Genomic DNA, 23,526 nt, shown 5'->3' on the forward strand with positions numbered 1-23,526 from the left:
CCCGCCGGTGTCTGGCCGGCTGGCCTTAAAGGGGACGCGGTCAGAGCGGCAGCTCGCGGGGTGGCCCCCGCTCCGGCTCCGCCCCGTTTCACGCACCTCGCCCCTCCCCATGCTTGGTCCCGCAGCCCCGGGGCCTCGCTGCAGAGTCGGGCTCCCTGGATACATGGAGGCTTGTGCCAGGCGGGGTGGGAAGACTGGATTTTGCAGTGGAAGCAGCATCTCTTCCGTCTGGGACCTGGCTGAGGGCGTCCCCACCCTGAGGGGAGCAGAGGACCAGCCCTGACCTAGCCGGGCCCGGCCTTGTCCTGCCCGGCCTGAGCCCCCCCGTCCAGCAGCCGGCTCTGGCCCACCGGGGTCTGGGAGGTAAGGGGGTTGGGGGCGTGTGTCTGTCTGGCTTTGGGGGGCGGTGTCTGCACCCTGGCGTTTCGAGAACCCTGGACTTGCGAGTCCAGGGCTGGGAGTCGGGAGATCTGGGTGCATCCTGGGCCTCACTGTGTGACCTTGGGCGAGTAGCTACTCGTCTCTGGGCATTAACACCCTCCCTTCATCAATTGTGTGTCGAAGTGATCCTGCTCCCTCCCCTTTCAGGTAAGAGGGCATTCGCATCCAGTACCCAGTACATTCGCTTGCTGGCTTTTCGTGGGGCCCTCCAGCTCAAGCGTGGGCTGGGCGCGGGTGCACTGGAGGGAGGGAAGTGGCACAAACTGGGGGACCCGAGGCCACCATTGCTTGGAATGGGCTTTTCCTATTCTCAGTATGCTGGGCCCTGGGATACCCTCCCCAACCCCCTTTTACGGCCCTGGCCCTTGCAAACCGGAGACCCTGATGTGTCAGCTTGGTGCCCTTCCTTCCAGAAAGCTTGGGGTGGAGTGCGGCCCTCACAGGTTTGTGAGGGGTGGCCCCGCAGGGATAGGTGTGTGTGGTGGGTTCCTGAGGAGGAATAGCTGCTCCTGCTTTCTTCCCTTCTCACTCCTCCTTATCCTTAGAGGCAGAGCAGTTGCTTTTTACCAGTGAAACCCTTTTTTCTTTTTCTTTCCAGGAGACAGTTTGGTGGCCCAGACATGGGCCTCCCGGAGTAGGGTGAAGCACTTCTTCCCAGGGTTGCCTTGGGTAGAAGGTCAGTTAAAAAATACCTAGAGAGATGCTGCCATTCAGACACCTGAGGGGCTAGAGATGGAGGGCACCACCTGGTGTTGGGAGGGGCAGCCTGGTACCCCCAGGCAGCTCTGGCTCCCAGGGGAGTCAAAGGAGGGAGGCTGGCTTAGAGGGTCAGAGAGGGGAGGAAATGTGCTCCTCAGCTCTTAGGTGCTGAGCAGGGGCTGGGAGGGGCTGCTCTGACCTGGAGCAGGGAGAGGTTGAGTAACACCATGAAGCCTTCTTCTCAGGTCCTAGGAGATTCTGTGAGCTTTTGACCTGAAGGCTAACCAGGAACAGATTTTTTTTTGGTTTTGTTTTTTTGTTTTGTGCTTTTTCTTTTTCTTTGGTTGTTTGAACGATTTCTAGAATGGCTAAAGCCTCAGTCCAGTCCAGTGACCTCTGTAGGGGCTTTCTTGACTGATGTTTAAGATTTTCAGGGTTTTTGATGTGCAAGACCAGGCCTGGGCAAAGGAAGGGGCGGTGACTGGACCAAAGGTTAGGCCAGTTTCTGGAAGGTACTTTTGTGGTCACATCCTTGGTTTTCTCTCATCTTGCTGTCACGTCTCTCATGAGTCGCTTGACGCACCTTCACTGACACCTCAGTCCTTGGTTCTGTACGGGGCACTGGGCTCAGAGACGGGGATTGGACCTCTGCCAAGGGAGGTCCCAGCCTGGTGGGAGACAGAGACATGGACTCCAGTTACACTGCAGAAGGATGAGAATAGCCAAGAGGGCCTTGGAGGCCAGAGCTTTAGACACCTGAATTGTGGAGGGAAAAGGAAAGGCTTCCCAGAGGAGAGGGCATGTGAGCTGGGCATTGAAGGGTGAGTCAGAATTTTCCAGGAGAGAAGAGGGAGAGGCCCTTTTTCAGTAGAGGGGACATTGTGCAAAGTAGCAGTCAGGAAACAGCCGCCTGCTCCAATGTCTGCAGAGTCTCCACTGAGCAATGTCGCTTGAGTTCATCTCCACCCCTGCCCCACATCAGCTGAGTGTCACAGAAAGGGCTTGCATGTCCGGCTCAGGAGTTTGGACCTTATTCCGGGTCCAAGGGGCTGGAGAGTGCTGGGAGTTCTGAGCAGGGGCATGGACGGAACGGCGCTTACCGTGTAATAAGCTCCATCTGACGGTGCTGCAGGGTGGGTTGGAGAGACCAACGAGGGATGATGAAGCCCGAGCGGGGGCCCAGGGCGTGGCAGTGGGGCTGAGCATAGGAGTTGTGTACACACACATACACACACACACACTGGGTGCTTTGGGGTGATGGAGATAAGTCAGGCTCCACTGTGCAGGAGCAGAGATCAGCCAACACTCAGCAGAAACTCTGAGGGTCATCCTAGAGGAACAGGTGAAGGGATCTGGGTCTTTCGGCAGAGGGACTGGGATTTTCCTGAGTGCTCACTGCGTGCGTTGGAGTGTGCTGGTGTTGCTGGGACGCCCCTCAGGCTGTCATGCCAGTAGGGCGAGGGGTATGAGGCAAGGGCTTGGGAGGAGCAGCAGTGCTGGCTGGGAAAGGCTAAGGGGTGGGCAGGTAGTCACCTTCTATTTGGGCATTCCGAGGATCACAGAGGTGAAAGAATACCTACCTCCATGGAGGCTGGGCTAGACTCGAAGCCTGGACTCTGTTCTCCTCCAGGACACATGCCTCTGTTGGAGGATAGATTGAGGGAGGGAATTGGGAGATGGGTTAGGAGGCTACTGCACTAGTCCAGGCAAGAAGTCAAGGGGACTGATCCTGGGTGGGGCTGGGAACATCGAGGTGGCAGCGAGGGCTGATGGAGGAAATGCCTTGGAGAATCAGCGGGATCAGCAGTGCGTGTCTCTTTGTCTCCTTTCCCTGACAGTGCCTGTGTCTCCCATCAGTGCCAGGTGGCCCAAAGATAGACTCATGACAGCCCGGCCCTCATCTTTTTTTTTTTTTTTTTTTTTTTTTTTTGAGACAGAGTCTTGCTCTGTCGCCCAGGCTGGAGTGCAGCGGCACGATCTCGGCTCACTGCAAGCTCTGCCTCCCAGGTTCACACCATTCTCCTGCCTCAGCCTCCCGAGTAGCTGGGACTACAGGCGCCCGCCACCACGCCCGGCTAATTTTTTGTATTTTTAGTAGAGACGGGGTTTCACCGTGTTAACCAGGACCTCATCTTTTTTATACCTTGTCTCAACCCTGTGAATGGCAGGCTTGTACTAGTCCCCATTTTCCAGATGAGAAGGCTAAGAAGCCAGGCAGGGGCTCGCCCAAGGTAACCTGATGATTTTGAAGCAGAAAACCTGTGTCTTCTGCTTTTAACGCAGGCTCTCCTGGGGGAGGACACGGCTGCTGTTTGCTGCTGCGGTTGGCGTGGGGCAGCTGTCTCTTGAGTCAGAGCCAGCATGGACAGGCCATCTCCTCACCCGGGGCTTAGCAGGCTAATTAGCAGGCTAATCCAGCCCTCTTGAGGGAGGCAGAGTGCAGGTTCTAATCCTGCCTTGCCAAGGCCATGTTCCTCTACCTCTCTGAGCCTCACTTTCACCATTCCTGCCAGTGAGATAGCTGGCCTTGTCCTCCCTTCCCTGGCCTGATGGGGCCAGGTGAGGTGCAAGCCTCTAAAACCCTTTTGTGTGAGTGCATCCAAGATATTGAGTGGGTTTGCTGGTGACCATGGTGACAGCTGTCCTCAGACTGCCTGCGTGGGAGTTGGGGCAGGTGGGCAGGGCTTGCTTGCTGTGGCCTGGCTACAGACTGAGCAGAGGCTGCCGGCTGGCCTTGGAGATCAGAGCTCTCATGGAGCAGCTCTATTTGAACTGTCAGCTGCCAGGCTTATGTGGTATTAGGTAGAACAACATGAAATTGCCAACATTTGATCATTCGGTTCCATGTGGTTCAGTCTAATAGCATTTGTCCCCATTTTACAGAAAAGAGGCTCATGGGTATGATTTACTGAGGGTCACACAATGAGTCAGGGCTAGAATGTAGGACTCCTCATTCCTAGTCTGATACTCTTTCTACTCTTTCTGGTACTCTTTCTACTACCAGAGTCTTCCCTGTCCCCAGAACTCCATTTCTGCCTGCCCCTATCCCCTCTTGCTTCACACATGATGCCAATGCCTCATGGATTAGGGTTTCTTCTTGGCTGCCTGAGTACCAGGATTTCTTGGCATCCTGGGTTGAAAGCATATGAAATCCACTAGCCATCCCAGGGGTCTGGGAGGATGGACTGTTTGTGTGAGGGAGGTTGGCCACAGCAACTGCCTTGTCACAGGCACTGCCTGGAAAGGGGACCAGGGCTGAAGGGAGAGTTAAAAATTTTTTTTCTTTTTTGTTTTTTGAAACAGGAACTCACTTTGTCACCCAGGCTGGAGTGCAGTGGCGTGATCTCAGCTCACTGCAACCTTCGCCTCCCAAGCTCAAGTGATCCTCCTGTCTCAGCCCCAACTAGCTGGGACTGCAGGTGTGAGACACTGCACCTGGCTAATTGATGTAATTTTTTTTTGTAGAGACGGGGTTTTGCCATGTTGCCCAGGCTGGTCTCAACCTCCTGAGCTCAAGCCATCTGCCCACCTCAGCCTCCCAGAGTGCTGAGATTACAGAATGAGCCACTGTGCCCAGCCGGGAGACCAGTTTTTAAAGACACTTTATAGGCCTTTTGAGATTATGCCTTGCAGGGGCACCCTTACAAACATTTCTGCCTCCCCCATCAGACTGGAAGCTCCTTCAAGGCAAGGACTTTGCTTCTGAAGCAACAGGAGTTGACATTTTCTGAGAACTTCCTTGTGCCCAGCTCAGAGAGCCTAAGTAACCTTTATGGGAACCAGAATGTATCCCAGATGAGCCGCATTCAAAGAGTCAAAAAAAAAAAAACAACAACAAAAGAACCCAGAATCGAACATATCATTTCCCTCATTTCCTCATTCAGGAAGCTTAGGGTGGACCCTGAACTTTTTCTTTTCTTTTTTTGAGACAGGGTCTCACTCTATCACTTAGGCTGGAGTGCAGTGGCACGATCTTGCCTTACTTCACCCTTGACCTCCTGGGCTCGCCACCACCCCTGGCTGGTCTTGAACTCTTGGGCTCAAGCGATCTGCCTGCCTTGGCCTCCCAAACTGTTGGGACTACAGGCGTGAGCCACCGTGCCCGGCCGCATCTGAACTCGTAGGAGGTGCCCAGGTGCTTCTGAGGCATCCAGGCCAGGATTTGGGAACCACTGATGTCTGCCATGGTTACAACCTCTAACCAACAGTGAACTCTTAAGAGGCACACACTCTTGGCATGAGAGATGCTAGCCACAGACTAATAAGCTCTGGCCCTTTCCTGGTGGAGCTCAGCCTGGTGAGAGAGACAGATATTTAAACAAATGGGCCTTTTGCATCGTAACACATGCAGCAATGGAGGTTAGGTCACAGCTGAGAACTAGAACAGAGCCGGGAGCTCACTGGGTCTAGTACATAGTTGGGGTTCCAGAATATCTGTGATTCTGAATAAAACTTTCCAGCTTATTATCCCAGAAATTTAAGGCTTGTCCACACTGTAGCTCCAGTTCTCAGGCATAAGAGTAGTTTTTACTGAGCCCCTAAGTTTGAACACCTACTGTCTGCTGAGTCTTACATCAGGTCCTGCCTAGATTGGGGTTATACATCGAAGCAAAGAAATGGTTCTGCGCTCCAGGAGAGGCGTTAAGTGTTAGATGTTAAGAGAGCAAGCTGTGCCCATGTGAACCTGCATGAGAGGACTCAAAGTGGGTTGGTGTGGGACAAAGGCTTCAGGAAACAGGCGAGGTGGAGGAGAAGGGCAGAAGGAAGGCTATTATGGCTCAGAGGAGTAAGGTAGAGATAACTCACACTGCACCCTGCATTTGCTCATCCAGCAAATGCCTGTGTGCTGGGCACTGTGCTAGGTGCTGGGGATACTGTGGTGAACAAAACCTGAAGCTGCCCTCAAGAACCATCTACAGCATTGGAGGGGAGGCTGACCCCAATCAAGAAATCATGACAAGTGCTACCAAGGAGAAGGACAAGATGTTCTAATTTTTAATAAGAGAGATTGACCCAGGCAGGGAGATCAGGTGAGGCTTCCTTGATTAAGTGACTTTCAGCTGAGGTCTGCAGGGGAGGGAAGAGCATACACAAAGGCCCAGGGGCAGAGGGCACACGGTGAGCCAAGGGTGACAGGCTGGTGTGGGCTGAGGCAGGCAGAGCCCTAGGTGTGCAGGCTGGAGCGCGGAGATGAGATGCTGTGCTTTGGTGGAGGAGACTGGGACCCATACCACGCTAGCACTAACTGATTCCAGCTGTAATGGAAGAGGCCACAGGTGATTGTAGGAATTAAGGGTGGGGAATGGATTCCGGCCTGGAGGACCAGGGCTGTTCTCACTGAGGACAGGTGCTTTAGATAGGCTTTGAAGGAAAAGACGCTTGCTTGGTTGTGTGAGAGCATGGTGGTCGTGGGGGCCTCAGGAGATAAGGACGTGTCAGGCATATGCCCAGCACACGCACGAAGTGGAGTCTAGCCGAGGGGTAGGGGAAGGAGCAGGGAGGTGAGGCAGAAAGAGTGCGAGGCATTCTGGGACCTCTGTCGGTTCTCCCTTGGGGCCTCTTGCCCTTTCTCCACAGAGGTGTGATTTTTTGTGTGTGCCCCATCTCATCTCCCCCATGGACATGACTTGGCTGAGACTCTGGACAGCAGCTTCTAGATCCTGCTCTTACCTGCCCTGAGAGTGGACAGGTCACCAGGGAGGTCTGGGGAGAGAGGAGCAAAGGGGTAAGGATGGGGAGGAGGCTCACATAGCCTTTGTGCGATTAAAGGCGCTTAGCAACCACAGCTACAAGTCCCTGGGGTTAATTTATTTTGAGACAGGGTCTCTGTTGCCCAGGCTGGAGTGCAGTGGGATGGTCTCCACTCGCTGCAGCCTCGAGCTCCCAGGCCCAAGTGAGCCTCCCACTTCAGCCTCCAGAGTAGCTGGCATTACAGGTGTGTGTCACCACTCCTGGGTAATGTTTGTATTTTTTGTAGAGACGGGCCTCGCTGTTGCTCAGGCTGGTCTTGAACTCCTGGGCTCAAGGGATCCTGCTGCCTGGGCCTCCCGAAGTGCTGGGATTACAGGTGTGAGCCACCACGCAGGCCCCTGGCATTTATTATGTGCCAAGCGTTGTGCTTTACTTCATCAGGATAGCTCGCAGTGAAATGACGCCCTTGCCCCATTTCACAGATGAGAAAACTGAGGCCCAGAAAGTTTGAGTTGCTTGCCCTAAGTCTCAGCACTCGGGGACTGCACCGGGAACTCTTGAGCCCCGCGGTTGTCGGGCTGTGACCTCGCTCCCTGTCCCCCGCAGCGCAGGCGCCATGGACAAGATCTTGGAGGCGGTGGTGACGTCGTCATACCCGGTGAGCGTGAAGCAGGGGCTTGTTCGGCGCGTGCTGGAGGCGGCGAGGCAGCCGCTGGAGCGTGAGCAGTGCCTGGCTCTGCTGGCGCTGGGCGCGCGCCTCTACGTGGGCGGTGCAGAGGAGCTGCCGCGCCGCGTGGGCTGCCAGCTGCTGCACGTGGCCGGCCGCCACCACCCCGACGTCTTCGCCGAGTTCTTCAGTGCGCGCCGCGTGCTGCGCCTGCTGCAGGGTGGCGCCGGCCCCCCGGGCCCCCGCGCGCTCGCCTGCGTGCAGCTGGGTCTGCAGCTGCTGCCCGAGGGGCCTGCGGCCGACGAGGTGTTCGCGCTGCTGCGGCGCGAGGTGCTGCGCACCGTGTGCGAGCGCCCGGGGCCCGCGGCCTGCGCGCAGGTGGCACGGCTGCTGGCTCGCCATCCGCGCTGTGTGCCCGACGGACCCCACCGCCTGCTCTTCTGCCAGCAGCTGGTGCGTTGCCTCGGCCGCTTCCGCTGCCCAGCCGAAGGCGAGGAGGGCGCGGTGGAGTTCCTGGAGCAGGCCCAGCAGGTGAGCGGGCTCCTGGCGCAGCTGTGGCGCGCACAGCCCGCCGCCATCCTGCCCTGCCTCAAAGAGCTGTTCGCAGTCATCTCCTGCACAGGTGCGTGTGCGGCCGGGGCAGGAGAGCGGGCATGCGGAGGTCCTGGGTGGGCGCTTGGGCAGGTGGCTGTACGTGTGGATTTCTGCATGCGGGCGCCCGTGTGGCACGAGTGTGCCAGGCGGCGAATGCTCAGGTGGAGGGCTGCAGCCTGCCTTCATGTAGGTGGCACAACTGTCTAGAGCACCTGCTGTGGGTCCTCTCCTGCAGTGGGTGTTGGAAACGCAGGGAGGAGCACACTGGTGTGAGAAGGATACGGGTCAGCCTGGCCAGAGGGAGGAACGGGAAGTTGAGCAAGCCACAGGATTTGGGGCGGGGGAGGGGGGGGGTCATTATGGTCTTCGGGTCAGGTGAGTTTGATAGAAGCTATCACTTTAGAGCCAGGAGTTGACAGATTGGTGGCACCTGGCAGCAGGGGCAAGGTTCCCTGGGCAGGCAGAGGTGAGGGTCTGGAGAGGTGATGGAGTCTCCTATGCAGACTCAGAAACGTAAAATCTTGATCCTCCATTGACAACAGTGGAACTTAGACTACAGTGCAAGTGAGTGAAAGCAGATGTGTGCCTTCCCTGGTGATGAGGCTCTCCAGGGGAAGGGAAGGGAATGCACCTGGCAGGGTGAAGAATTGAGGACAACAGACTTCGAGAAGGAAATGCTCTTTCTCATCTAGGCCTCTGTGTGGCTCCACTTGGAGTATCTCCTTCCTCCAGTCCACACAGCCCTCCCACCTTCTCTAGCGCCAGCGTTTCCCCTTCTAAAGTCCTTGCCCTTACACCCACTGTTGATCAGTGCTTCGTCTGTGCCCAGCACAGGAATAGCCCCAAGGCTGTGCTAGTGAAGGTTTGTTGAGTGAGTTTAGGTGGAACCAGAGACTTTGCTTGCTGTAAGAGAGGGGGTGGCCTCTGCTGTGCTCTTCCTAGAGGCCCAGCCCGGTTCGTTGGCTCCTGCAGGGCATGGTATGCTGGGGGAAGGGAGGGGCCTGCCTCCCTGCTAAGCTCAGCCCTGTCCCCTGTTCCAGAGGAGGAGCCACCATCTAGTGCCCTGGCCAGCGTGGTCCAGCACCTCCCATTGGAGCTCATGGATGGTGTTGTCCGGAACCTCAGCAATGATGACAGTGTGACAGACTCGCAGATGCTGACTGCCATTAGCAGGTGGGACACTGAGGCTGAGCCATGATCAGGGCTGGGGCCCCTCCCTCTCTTCCTCTCAGAAGCCGCTTCTCCTGGGTGGGACGCTGGGCTAGATTTGGAGTCAGAGGGCCCAGGCCCTCATGTGTGTTCCATCATCCATCCTTTCTTGAGCCCTGCTCTGTGCCTTGCCTGGGGCTGGATGTGGAGGACACAGAGAGCCTGCCCTAGTGATGCTGTCAGGCCAGGTACCAGCAGTGTGACCCTGGACATGCCAGTGAGCTCTCAGCCTCAGTTTCCCCCTCTGTAAAAGCAGAGGTGGGTGGTGGTGTAAGAAGCTGTCAGATGTCCTTGGGGTTGGGTTAGAGGGTGAGAGTGCTTCACGAGGTGCTTTCTGAGTGGGGCAAACATGAGAAGCAGAGTTTGGGTGCTTTTCAGCTCACAGAGTCCTTGCATATCCCCCACCTCATCTGAACGTCCTCCTCCCTGTGATCTAGACGCACCTGCCTGTCCAGTTGTCCCAGAATATGCCGCTCCCCTCCTCCCTGCAGGCCTTTGCCTATGCAGACCCCGTCCACCTGGCATGCCTCCCTCTGCCATTCTTTCCATCCCGTGTGCAGATCCACCGTCTCCGTAGGGCCTTCCTGGATTCCTTGCCTTTAGTGGGTAAGAGTGTGGGCTCTCGAGGTAAGTTGCTGGAGGTCAAATCCCGCCTCTACCACTTCTTGCCTGTGTGACTTTGGACAAGTTACTCAATCTCTCTGTTTGAGTTTCCTCAACTGTAAAATGGAGTATAACCAAACCCATCGTCTAGGGTTGTTGTGAGGATTAAATTGGGTAAAACAAGATAATACACGTAATGTGTCTAGAACTGTGCTGTGGGAGACGCCGTTATCATCATTGTTACGACTTTGCTGTCATGGTTCTGTCTCTTTCTAGCACAGTCCGCTGAGTCTAGGCTGTTTTCCTGAGCACTGACTGCATGGCAGCTGTGTGCTTAGCCCGCACAGGCAGGCTGTGTTGTGGGGTCCAGAGGGGCTGATACATGTAAAGCTGATGGAATATCCTGCTCAATGGTGAATACGACCTAAGTGTTAGCTGCTGTTATCTCCTTTAATCCATACAAGAACCCTCTGAGGGAGGTATTATCGCCATTTTACAGAGGAAGAAACTGAGGCCCAGAGTGGGGAAGTGGCTTGCTCTGGGTCACACAGCAAGGACTTGCTGGAGCCAGAGGTTCTGGCCCAGGGGCAGTGCCCTTCCAGGCAGAAGCAGCTGAAAACCTTGTTCTGGCACTGCAGCCCAGTGTGGAGGGGCGAGGCTTGGGGTGCCGAGAGGGCCTGGCTCCCTTCCTGGTGGGCTGGGAGCCTCAGTGTCTGGCAGGTGGCTATGCTGGGCTCGTGCGTTTCCCAGCCGTGTCTGGTTCAGCCCACAGACCCCGGGGCTGCCCTTTGCAGGCGTGAGTCAATGTGGGAACCCAGGACATTACGGATGGCCCCTGGGCTGCCCTCACCCCAGCATTTTGGGTGTCCCTCGTCCCTGTGTCACTGTCACTCCCCTCACCAGGATGATTGACTGGGTGTCTTGGCCCCTGGGGAAGAACATTGACAAGTGGATCATTGCACTGCTGAAGGGCCTGGCTGCTGTTAAGAAGTTCAGCATCTTGATCGAGGTTTCGCTCACCAAAATTGAGAAGGTTGGTGCCCCTGTCCTAGCCCAGACTTACAGCCTTTTGCACTAGGCTCTTGCCAGGGGCGGTGCAGGTCTGGGAGGTCAGAGCATTGGGCCTCCCCGCCAAGCTCGCTGTGTGACCTGGGCGAATTCACTGCCCCTCTCTGGGCCTCAGATTCTCCCCATTAGTTTCCCTGACTACTCATCCAAGTATGTGTGTCTGACTTTTGGTCTGTCCATCCATTCCTCAGAAATCTATCTTGCTGTCCATCTCACCATCTGTCTGTCCATCTGGGTCTGTGAGCACCTCAGTGTTTATCCCTCTGCATGGGTTTGAACTCTAGGGTGTCTCTGAGCTCCCTCTCAGGCCTGTGATTGCACTTGGCCTTGGCAGCTCAAGCCCGGGGACTCCTGACCAGGGACTGTCTTCTAGGTTTTCTCTAAGCTGCTGTACCCCATCGTCCGGGGAGCTGCCTTGTCTGTGCTCAAGTACATGCTTCTGACCTTCCAGCACTCCCATGAAGCCTTCCACCTGGTAAGGGCCCCTGCCTGCTGCCCCTTATAAGGGCCCTGCCTGCTGCCCCTGGGGTCTTGGGGCAGGTCACTTGGCTGAGGCCAAGCAGCTGGATCATGGGCTCTGGCCTCCCTTTGGCTGTGAGGAGAGGAGCAGTCATCCTATTTTGCAGATGAAGAAACTGAGGCAGGGTGTCTTAGATCATATTGTTGGGAAAAGGAGTCACCTGCCTGCAGAGCTCAGAGCCCCATCTGGGTCAGGGGACAGTGGTCAGGTGGGCAAACCTCCCTACCTCAGAGAGTGCTGTGTGCTGTCAGCAGGCGGGCACACAGGTGTGTCTCAGGTGGGTGGGTTGGTGCTGAGCCTGACCCAGCTCTGCTCCCACAGCTCCTCCCTCACATCCCCCGCATGGTAGCCTCTCTGGTCAAGGAGGACTCGAACTCGGGGACCAGCTGCCTGGAGCAGCTGGCGGAGCTGGTCCACTGCATGGTGTTCCGGTTCCCGGGCTTCCCAGATCTGTATGAGCCTGTCATGGAGGCCATCAAGGTGAGTGACAGTCCCCTACTTGGGCCTTGCCCCACTCTGACAAAGGTGCCAGTGTGGGCCTTCCTGTGGGCCATACCACAGCTTGGTGGCAGTCCCCGTCGTTTGGTGCCTGGCTGTCTCCCATCACCTCCCCAGGTCCATCATGTGCCTTAAGCACACTGAGCCACCCACATTCCCCAAGTGGGCTGGGCTGCCTCCTGGCTGCTCTGGGCTTTTGCACACACTGTGCTCTCTAACCGTAAACCCTTCTCTGTCAGTGTAGTGTGGAAATTAAAACACGTTCTCTTTCTCTGCTCTGCCTGGACAGCTGCTGCTTACCTTATAAGTCTCTGTTCTAGTGTTACTTCCCTTAGGATGCCTTTCCTGATCACTCTCAGTATTCCCATGCCTTCCACCAGGCTGGGCTAGGGCCTCGCTGGGCTCCCCCAGTCTTGGTACATCCCTCTGTGACATGTTATCACTGTCTGTCTGCCTCCCTTGCCAGACCGTGAGCACTCCAGACCAGGGATAATTTATAGTCGTTCACATGACTTTACTGATGTCCTGCTCTGCACCAAGTCCAGGCTGGGAACTGGGGGTATGGGCATGAAGCAAACAGAGTCTCCTCCATTGAGGGGATCGCAGCCTAGTGAGGGTGACAGACTTGGATACAAGAAACTCTGGTCGGAGCAGCTTTTGAAAATGTCCACAAGGTTTGGCTTGACAGCCATGAGAAACCAGAGGAAGGAAAGATCTTCTCCAGTTAGAGAAGACAGATGAGGCCTCTAAGAAGAAAGGTTTCTTAGAGGCCTCAACAGGCTGGGCTTGACAGGTTGCTAGGATCTGACAATGACTAACATCTGTGGCTACTGCTACACTTGACATTGTTTTCCTGTATATTTTGTCTTCTGATGCTCACAAGAAACCTACAAAGATGATATGGTTCATTTCAATCTCATAGATGAGGAAAGGGAGACTTGGAGAAGTTTGGTGACTTGTGCAAAGTCACAGAGGTAGTGAGACATGTAGCTGGAGTCTGGATGGCAGAGGCCTTCCCCATTGCCTGATAGAGAAGGCAGGTTGGGTGGGGTGAGGGGGTCTAGGTAGGTGGCCCTTGCAGAACCTTTGATCTGACTTTCACATCTGCAGCACAGCAGACGAGATAACCTGAAAAGTGTCCTGCTACAAAACAGCTAGAAATGCTTGTTAAAATGTAACAAACATCACTTTAAGTACATAGCTGAGCTTGCAAGAAAGTAAGGGGGAGTCCCCAGGGGCCAAAAAGGAAGAGAGAACTGAATTCCAGAGTGGTAGGTGAGAAACAATGCTCTTTTTCCTTTGGGGTGAGGCAAGTGCGTGGCTGAGATGGCCAATCTCAGTCACAAAGGGGCTTGAGTTGGTAGGGACAGGAGGTCAGACTTAGGGCCTATCCCCAGCAGGGAGTTAGCACTAAGAAGCCCACTAAAAGCCAGGACCCAAGAAAGGTTGTACCATTAGTGAAAGAATGGTCTAGGAAAAAATATGCACATGGTTTTAAATAGACATGGGGGAAACTTTTCTGGCTTCATCTGGGCTCTGGATTGGGGGAAAAAATGTAATCAGTGGCTTGCTCTCATGTGGATTTAGGGGTTCAAATTCATGTCATTTTGGGGGTTATGGCCCTTCCCCACATTAAAAGTAGTCATAAACTTGTAGTACCCAAGGGTAACCTGGTAGAAAGACATAAATCAGGCCATAATGGTAAAGTTCTACTGAAAATGAGTTTATAGTCCCAAAATTATAAAACACACAAAGGAAGAATCCTGCATGCATGACAGTTGGTAGATACAACAAACAAAACTTCCGTTATTTACTTGGATCTTCTCAGTTTTTCAAACTTAACAGGAGAAAGAACTTTTTGATAATCAAAGCTGACTTACAATGGAAGGGGCTGCCATGATAGGTCATGAGACCCCGACAGTGGAGGTGGATGAGGAGGACTTTCCTGTGTCAGGTGTGTTGCCCAAGGGTTTCTACATTGAAAGGGAGGTAGGAGGAAAGCTTGGAGATTCTGTGGCTGGGTCTGTCTGTTTCCTGCTGGACTGTGAGCGTCTGTGGGCAGGAACCCTGTCCTTTTGATCTTTGTGCCTAGTAGATGTCTGTGAGCAAATGATTGGGTTATTGTTTGAGCAAGGCTGTAGGAGAATGCTGTAATGAAGGTGCAGGCAGAGAGGAGGGACCCTGCCCCGGGCACTGAGGAAAACCCGTGATGAGTGAGATGCAGGCTTTGCACAGTAGGGCCCATGGATTGTCTGATCCAGGGGACAAAAGGAGTCTGCACATACCTGTACCAGTAGGGGCAGGGAGTTAGGCTTTATAAGATGATACAGATACAGTCCTTCTCAAGGACCCTGCGCCTTGAGAAGATCCTGGAAAGCTTCATAGAGAAGGGATACAGGAGTGTGATCTTGCTGGATGGGGACTGGAAAAGGACACTCTGGATGCATCGGAGGGAGAGGCATGGAAGTGAGAACGTGTGAGGTTAGTTTGGTGGTAATGTGTGAGGGAGAAGCGAGATCAGAAAAATCAGCAGAGCAGTGCCTTGAAAACTAGATTGCACCACTCGGCTAGATCTGGGCTTCTCGAACGTTTCCACCCAAGTGCTTGACATCAGAGAGGGGAACTCACCCCAAAGTAGCCTGACATGAGCTCTGAGTTTGTCTACAACCTCACTTTATCTCAAAGACTCAAGTATGTATGTTGTAATTATAAACACATTTACACGTTTTAATATTACTTTTTTTTTTTTTTGAGATGGAGTCTTGCTCTGTCGCCCAGGCTGGAGTGCAGTGGCGTGATCTCGGCTCATTGCAAGCTCTGCCTCCCAGGTTCACGCCATTCTCCTGCCTAAGACTCCTGAGTAGCTGGGACTACAGGCGCCTGCCACCACGCCTGGCTAATTTTAGTAGAGATGGGGTTTCACCGTGTTAGCCAGGATGGTGATCCACCCACCTCGGCCTCCCAAAGTACTGGGATTACAGGTGTGAGCCACCGCACCCAGCCCATATTTTTCTTTGAATGTTAGAAAAGATGGCTTCACATTTGTTCTGTGGCTTCGAACACTCCTTGGTACAAGCCAGTTTGAGAGGCGAGGCAGCAAATTATAGGATTTTACTGCTTATAAAATTGTTTTGCATGGGTTCTATGAGTACATCCTTTTGTACATATGCCTTTGTAAATAAGTTCTGGAAAGTTCTCTGACTTAGGCAGATGTATCAGGTTGTGGCGGTTTCTCTGGGACCTGTGGTACTTGCCAAGGGAGCCATCGCACATCAGTTTCTAGTAACATTATTAGGTTCTTAAGTTATTTTGAAGTTTTTATTTTCCCGAGTACAAAGTTACCTTCTTTGGGAATAATGGCATTTGATTTTGTTCCTAGCATGGATATTTTTGCATCTTCTCTGCATGTGCACGGATGTGTGGGGTTCTGTCTGCCTTTTTGCCTCTATTTGTTCATGTTGTGGGGTAGAGGGGCAGGCGAGGAGGACATTAGATAGGGCATCATGAAAAGAGAAAAGAAGGGATGAAGAAGATACTGAGCCTGTATCTTATCTGTCTTCCTGCTGGCATCTCCTTAGTTATGTGTGTGTGTTTTTAAATCATCTGTGAGAAGTGACTGACTGCTCTGATAAATTATCCGATAAATGATCCTGGGAGGTGAATGAGCACAAGTGTTAAACCCCACTGGGTGAGCAAGACCTTCTGTGGGAGCCACAAGATGTGCACTGGGGAGACGAGGGCTTTGGATGCCGAGCTGTTTTGAAGCTCTGTGGAGCCTTGGACAAATCTAAGGCACTGTGACCAGGATCTGGAAATAAGAACAGCGCTAGAGGAACTGTTATGAATGTTGCTGAACTCTAAGTAGCAGGATGTGGTGCTTAGATGTTCTTTGGAAGATACCTCTAGCATCATTAGAACTAGTGCTCGGTGGTATTCTTAGGTGCAGCTGTTTGATGTGACACAGATAATGAGTGGGAAGCATGCCAAGGACCAAGACCCATACCTCAGACCCCAGGGATTCGCCCACTGTCCTGACTGTAGGGTCAGATTTTGGGGAGGTGACTCTCTTTTCTTGAAAGCTGATTCTGCAAATCTAAAAGTAAAAGGTGGACATGTGCACATCATTGTGTGCCCACATGAAAATGTAGGATGCCAAACTGACACAAGGTAGGAGTATCATCACTTGACAGATGAGAAAACTGAATCAGAGAGCCTCACCACCGCCAGACAGCTAGTATGGACCAGAGTTGGGGCTGCCACTGACATCCTGACATTACCGGATTTGGCCTGTGGGCCAGGGTTGTCATTGCCTGAGCTCTTTTATAGAACATGCATATTCTTCAGTTACTGACGGCGACCCTGGACAATTATTTTCTGTCTGAATCTTCATTTTTTTCATCTATAAAATGGGAATTATGCCACCTTAAGGCAGTCATGACCTGAAAGACCATGGAGGCAGCCCATATGTCAACTGAATGGGTTTGGAAGCAGGGGACTGTTCACACACACCCCAGAACATCTGTGGGGGGGTGTGCTTGGGAGGCCTTGGGGTTGGCTGTATCTGAGAAGGTCTCCCAGAAGAGGTGGTATTTTTTTGAACTGACCCTGGTGCCCACCATCCTGACTGCCTGCTTATTTCCCTCCTCAGGACCTCCATGTTCCCAATGAGGACCGCATCAAGCAGCTGCTGGGGCAGGATGCCTGGACTTCGCAGAAGAGCGAGCTGGCGGGTTTCTATCCCCGGCTCATGGCCAAGTCAGACACGGGCAAGATTGGTCTCATCAACCTAGGCAACACATGCTATGTCAACAGCATCCTTCAGGCCTTATTCATGGCGTCTGAGTAGGTGCTGCTTTGGAATTCCCTGTCTGCCCTTGCTTCTCTCCTCTGGGCTCCCTGATGATAGGTGGAAAGGTGTCGGGGCCAGGGGTTGGAGAGGATGGGCCTTGCTTTGCATTGCCAGCATGATTCCCTGAGGTCTGTGGGGACAGAGAGCCTCAGGCCATTGCCAAGGCAGGTCAGGACTGGATGGGAACTCACGAAGGGGCTTAAGGGGCTGGGCAGCACTGGGAAGTGGGGTCTGCTCTGGGTTGGCTGACATCACTGACTTTTCTTCTAGAGTCCGTGGGGGTGGATTTTGTCTTCCAGAGTAGAACTCCCACCCATCCTGGTATTAGACATCTCTCTCTTTTAAAATGAAACAAACACAATCTTTATAGTCTATGGCCACGTATCTACCTTATGGCTTACTTAAAAGATCAAAGTTTCAGCTTTGATTCAGTGAAAATAAGCTTTGATTCTGGCTTATCGTATGTCCTCAAGTCAGTTTCTTTTCTCTGAGCGTCAGGTTCAGTGGGAGATTGGAGCTGATCTCCAAGTCTTTCTAAGGTGCTGCTGGTGCACGTTCTTCTCAAAACGCCTGGTGAAGGACTAGTTTTGTTTTTCTTTTCTAATTTCCAGTCTGCTGCAGAATATTACTTTTGTAAAATATAACAAAACGACTTACTGGAAAAACGGTCACATGCTTGTATGGTTGTTGTGATGTTAAAATGCTATATATGTTTCTAAGTGCTCACTCAACTTCTGAACTTACCTTGTTCTGAGACCGGCCAAGTGGCCCACACTTTGCGTAGGGCTCTTCCGTGCAGTGGGCTGAGTTTGGAGAGTGCATGGCCAATCTGCCCAGAGCTGCTTGTGAGAACAGGAGATAAGCTGGGGCCTGGGAATTGGCTTGCTCCAGAGAATGTTCGTGTAGGGAGGGGAGCTATCTCCTATAGGATCAGACCCTTCCCACTAGGAGCCTGTCTACCCATCCCTAAAGGGTCCTCTTTGTTTAGCGTATTCCTCACATTGACCTCTGCCTCCCTCATTGGAAACAGCTTGAGGTGGCTCTAGGGGCAGGGGCCAGGACCCTGACAGGGGCTGTAGGAGTCAATTGGAGGGCCCAGGTCAGAGCAGAGCCTGCTGCTCTGGAGGTGGATGAATGCCTTTCCCCAGGGAAGCAGCTAAGAAGGGTGTGCCAGGGGCTGCTGTGGCTGGGATGGTATTGGCATGGATCCTGTGCCATGTCCTAACCCTAGAATCCTGGGACCACGGGACCTTAGGACATTTGAATCTTTAAGTCCTGAAGTTAGGTCTCAGAGCTGGAAGGGGCTATAAGGGTCACCTTTGTACCCTTCATTGTCCAAAACATGTCTATTGTTGGGTTCCTGACCTCAGATACCCCAGCCTGAGTTGTTCACCTGCTCCTCCTCCCCAGCCCCTGGCTTCTGGCTCCGTCTTGGGGCAGAAATGTCTGTTCTGCCTTTGGCCTAGAGGCTCTGGGCTGCCTGTGACATGGGTGACTAGAGACTGCTTGGGGGCCCATGGCTTACCCTGGGTGCCCCTGCTTTGTTTTGAAGCTTCAGACATTGTGTGCTCCGCTTGACTGAGAACAACTCACAGCCCCTGATGACCAAGCTGCAGTGGCTCTTTGGCTTCCTAGAACACAGCCAGGTGAGTGTAGGGGCAGTCAGAGGCGGGTGGAGAGGCAGCTCTGGTCAAGCTCCGACATGGACACCTTTCCCTTCCCCAGGACCTGCCTGCATCTGGCTGTCATCTCCCATGTCAGTTGCTGAGCCCCTGGCCGGGCTGGCATATGGAGCTGATTTAGTGCCCTGCTGGGGCAGGAGAAGGCGGGCCCCCTTGAGCCCTGTTCCATGTTGTGCTGCCCAATCTCTCCCTTTGGCAGTTCAGTCCGTCCATCGCATTATGGTGTTGCCATAGTCCATTTTATGCTGCTAAAACCAAATACTTGAGGCTTGGTGATTTATGAAGAAATTTATTTCTCAGTTTTGGAAGCTGGGAGGCCCAAGATCGAGGGGCTGTGTCTGGTGATGGCCTTCTTGCTGCATTACAATGTGGTAGAAGGCATCACAGGGTGTGAGAGCATGCATGAGAGAAGGGAAAGTGGGGTGAACTCATCCTTTTATCAGGAACCTGCTCCTGTCAATCTGTGGCTGCTTGGGAAAGCAGACGGCCTGTGATAAGGAATTAATACATTCCTGAGGGCAGAGTGATCAGGATCTCATCCTCTCTTGAAGGTCCCATCTCTTAACACTGCTGCACTGGGGATTATGTTTCCAACACATGCTTTTTGGAGGACACAGTCACACCACAGCGTGTTGCTTCATTCTGCTGTTATTTTTGAGTACCCACATGGCCAGGCAGCCTGAGAGCTGTTGAGGGTACAGAAGTGAACAGAACAAACACTATCTCTGCCCTCATGGAGCCTAAAGCCCTTGGCCAGGGATTATGCAAAGCTCTGTGTGGGGGCACAGAGATGAGTAATCCCTCCCTGGCTCATGGAGGGAAGGGAAAGGTCAGTGAGGGAGGGTTGGGAAGACGACATGGAAGAGGCAGCGCTGTATCTGGGACTCATCTTGACGGGAGAGAATGTTTGAGGTGTGCTAGGAAGAGCAGATTCCTAGAGGCTCGTTCATTTCTCTGAGCCTGATGCCCTGCTCAGCCCTGCTCAGAGGCGTGGACATGTGGGCTGGGATGGGTCAGGGACAATAGAAAGCGGGAGGACCTCATGGAGGCGGCCAGGAAGTTTGAGGCCGAGGGTATGAGGTAGACCCTCAGGCCTAACCTGTGCAGAGCTGGCTGGTGAGTGGCCTCCTGCTCCTGACCATGCCTTTCGCCTGCCTTGTCCTAGCGGCCTGCCATTTCCCCAGAGAACTTCCTTTCCGCATCCTGGACGCCCTGGTTCAGCCCTGGCACCCAGCAGGACTGCTCGGAGTATCTGAAGTACCTGCTGGATCGGTAAGGGGGCCAGGGCTACGCGAAGACTCCAGGTCTAGAGGGTCCCTGGGGGCAAGCCCAGTACCTCTGAACTGTGTTGCAGCTTCCAGGGAATAAGTGTGCTGCCTCCAACATGTGGAGGGCTTAGAGAAGGGGTGTGCTGGAAGGGCAGGGACTGAGTGTGAGGGAGGTTTGGTAGATGCTGAGTGGAAGTGATCTCTGGGAGGTCATTGTGTACGTCTGCACACCGGGCTGTGCATCTTTGTCACTGCCATGGGAGCACATTACATAGCTCCAGCAAGTCTTTATGTAGGGCGTGTGGGTGAGTGTAGCAAGCGTGCTGTTGTGAGCATGTACATGGATGTGTGGGTGTTTGGTGTGTGTGTGTGTCTGTCTCAATGTGTGGCTGTTGGGGAAGGTAAATGGGCATGGATAAGCTGAGTGCCCCGGAAGGGGACCCACATGTACATATAGTGACTGTGTGCTCTCTGCCCCAGGCTGCACGAAGAGGAGAAAACGGGCACAAGGATCTGCCAGAAACTCAAGCAGTCCAGCTCGCCCTCTCCGCCCGAGGAGCCCCTGGCCCCAAGTTCAACCTCCGTGGAAAAAATGTTTGGAGGCAAGATAGTGACTCGGATCTGCTGTCTCTGCTGCCTCAATGTCTCCTCCCGGGAGGAGGCCTTCACGGACCTCTCTCTCGCCTTTCCTCCACCTGAGCGCTGTCGCCGCCGCCGCCTGGGCTCTGTGATGCGCCCTACAGAAGACATCACAGCCCGGGAGTTGCCCCCACCAACCAGTGCACAGGGGCCAGGCAGGGTGGGTCCTCGGAGGCAAAGGAAACACTGCATCACAGGGGACACCCACCCCACCAACCTGTACATTGAAGGCCTGGACTCCAAGGAAGCTGGTGGGCAGAGCAGTCGGGAGGAAAAGGTAGAGAGGGAGGAAGAAAGGAAGGAGGAGAGAACGGAGAAGGAAGAAGTGGGGGAGGAGGAGGAAAGCACCAGAGGGGAAGAAGAGAGGGAGAAAGAAGAGGAGGTGGAAGAGGAAGAAGAGAAGGTGGAGAAGGAGACAGAAAAGGAGGCTCAGCAGGAAAAGGAAGAAGACAGCCTGGGAGTGGGGACCCACCTGGATGCTGCCATCCCCTCTGGGGAGCAGGCATGTGGCTCCGAGGGCTCCCGTTCCGTCCTGGACCTGGTTAACTACTTCCTGTCCCCTGAGAAGCTGACAGCAGAAAACCGCTACTACTGCGAGTCGTGTGCCTCCCTGCAGGATGCCGAGAAGGTGGTGGAGCTGAGCCAAGGGCCGCGCTACCTCATCCTCACACTGCTGCGCTTCTCCTTCGACCTGCGCACCATGCGGCGCCGCAAGATCCTGGATGACGTCTCCATCCCCCTGCTGCTCCGCCTGCCACTGGCTGGTGGCCGTGGCCAGGCCTATGACCTCTGCAGTGTGGTGGTGCACTCTGGAGTGTCTTCGGAGAGTGGTCACTACTACTGCTATGCCCGTGAGGGCGCTGCCCGCCCTGCCCCTTCTCTGGGAACTGCCGATAGGCCAGAGCCCGAGAACCAGTGGTACCTTTTCAATGACACTCGGGTGTCCTTCTCTTCCTTCGAATCTGTCAGCAACGTCACCTCCTTCTTCCCCAAGGACACAGCCTATGTGCTGTTTTACCGGCAGCGGCCCAGGGAGGGGCCCGAGGCTGAGTCGGGCTCTTCTAGAGTCCGGACAGAGCCCACCCTGCACAAGGACTTGATGGAAGCCATTTCCAAAGACAACATCCTTTACCTACAGGTAAGCTGAGCCGTGGGGCCTTTGATCTGATCTCCTGGTGGAGGGAGTCCAGTCCCACTACTGGCTTAGATAAGTCATTTCCCCTCTTTTTAATATCCCATTCATCTGTTGCTCAGTGCTGGGTATATACCGGTGGCCCAGACAGACCTAACCCCTTACTTCAAAGTAACAGACACTGAATAATGAATGACGCAGTTTATTTTTTCTTTAAGTTCCAGGGTACATGTGCAGAATGTGCAGATTTGTTAAATGTGTGCCATGGTGGTTTGCTGCACAGATCAACCCATCACCTAAGTATTAAGCCCCGTATCTGTTAGCTATTCTTCCTGAAGCTCTCCCTCCCCCGCCACCCCCCAACAGGCCCTAGTGGGTGTTGTTCCCCTCCCATCCCCACCAAGTGTCCATGTATTCTCATTGTTCAGCTCCCACTTATGAGTAAGAGCATGCGGTATTTGGTTTTCTGTTTCTGCGTTAATATGCTGAGGATAATGGCTTCCAGCTCCATCCATGTCCCTGCAAAGGACATGATCTTGTTCCTTTTTATGGCTGCATAGTATTCTGTGGTGTATATGTGCCACATTTTCTTTATCCGTTCTTATCATTGACGGGCATTTGGGTTGATTCCGTGTCTTTGCTATTGTGAAATGTGCTGCAGTGAACATACATGTGCATGTATCTTTGTAATAGAATGATTTATATTCTTTTGGGTGTATAGCCAGTAATGGGAATGCTGGGTCAAATGGTATTTCTGCCTCTAGGTCTTTGAGGAATTGCCACACTGTCTTCCATGATGGTTGAATTAATTTACACTCCCACCAACAGTGTAAAGGTATTCCTATTTCTCTGCAACCTCACCAGCACCTGTTGTTTCCTGACTTTTTAAAAATCACCATTCTGGCTTGCGTGAGATGGTATCTCATTGTGGTTTTGATTTCTCTAATGGTCAGTGATGTTGAATTTTTCATATATTTGTTGGCCACATGAATGTCTTTTGAGAAGTGTTTGTTCATGTCCTTTGTCCACTTTTTAATGGGGTTGTTTTTTTCTTGGACATTAAAGTTCCATGTAGACTCTGGAGGTCGGACTTAACGTCAGATGGGTAGTTTGCAAAAATTTTCTTTCATTCTGTAGGTTGTCTGTCTACTCTGATGATAGTTTCTTGTACTCTGCATAAGCTCTTTAATTAGATCCTATTTGTCATTGTTTGCTTTTGTTGCAATTGCTTTTGATGTTTCCATCATTAAATCTTTGCCTATGCCTATGTCCTGAATGATATTTCCTAGATTTTCTTCTAGGGGTTTAATACCTTTGGGTTTTACATTTAAGTCTTTAATCCATCTTGAGTGAATTTTTTGTATAAGGAGGGGGTTGAATTTCAATATTCTGCCTATGACTAGCCAGTTCTTCCAGCAACATTTATTAAATAGGGAATCTTTTACCCATTGCTTGTTTTTGTCAGGTTTGTTGAAGATGGTTGTAGGTGTGGAGTCTCATTTCTGAGTTCTCTATTCTGTTCCATTGGTCTATGTGTCTGTTTTTATGTCAGTACTATGCTGTTTTGCTTACTGTAGCCTTGTAGTATAGTTTGAAGTCAGGTAGGCATGAGGCCTCCAGTTTTGTTCTTTTTGCTTAGGGTGGTCTTGGCTATATGGGCTTTTTGGCTCCCTATCAATCAATCAATTATAAAATAGTTTTTTCTAATTCTGTGAATGTGAATGGTAGTTTAATGGGAATAGCATTGAATCTGTTAATTACAGTGGGCAGTATGGCCATTTTCATGCTATTGAGTCTTCCTATCTGTGAGCATGGAATGTTTTTCCATTTGTGTCCTCTCCTTCACTTCCCTTGTTAGCTGTATTCCTAGGAATTTTATTCTGTTTGTAGCAGTTGTGAATGGGAGTTTGTTCATGATTTGGCTCCCTGCTTCTTGTTGGTGTGTAGGAATGCTAGCAATTTTTGC

At 52.9% G+C, this 23,526-nt stretch overlaps 1 protein-coding gene across 6 annotated transcripts in view; it reads left to right on the forward strand.

The window, feature by feature from the left end:
- The window catches only part of USP35 (ubiquitin specific peptidase 35), a 26,173-nt gene continuing 2,647 nt past the window's right edge, over positions 1–23,526 (forward strand). For 2 of the 6 annotated variants that reach the window (XM_054524860.2, XM_054524859.2), the window contains exons 1-10: positions 8–363; positions 7,438–8,120; positions 9,133–9,265; positions 10,808–10,937; positions 11,346–11,447; positions 11,814–11,972; positions 16,639–16,832; positions 18,392–18,485; positions 19,687–19,793; positions 20,270–21,566. In XM_054524860.2, coding sequence (XP_054380835.1) covers positions 7,448–8,120; positions 9,133–9,265; positions 10,808–10,937; positions 11,346–11,447; positions 11,814–11,972; positions 16,639–16,832; positions 18,392–18,485; positions 19,687–19,793; positions 20,270–21,566 — 2,889 coding nt within the window. In that variant the 5' untranslated portion in view covers positions 8–363; positions 7,438–7,447. Of the gene's footprint in view, positions 364–1,039; positions 1,118–7,313; positions 8,121–9,132; positions 9,266–10,807; positions 10,938–11,345; positions 11,448–11,813; positions 11,973–16,638; positions 16,833–18,391; positions 18,486–19,686; positions 19,794–20,269; positions 21,567–23,526 lie in introns of all 6 variants that reach the window. The other 4 variants (XM_054524861.2, XM_054524863.2, XM_063711306.1 and 1 more) reach the window with 4 other exon arrangements.

The sequence above is a fragment of the Pongo abelii genome, chromosome 9 (assembly GCF_028885655.2).
Source record: "Pongo abelii isolate AG06213 chromosome 9, NHGRI_mPonAbe1-v2.0_pri, whole genome shotgun sequence".
Classification (NCBI taxonomy): domain Eukaryota; kingdom Metazoa; phylum Chordata; class Mammalia; order Primates; family Hominidae; genus Pongo; species Pongo abelii.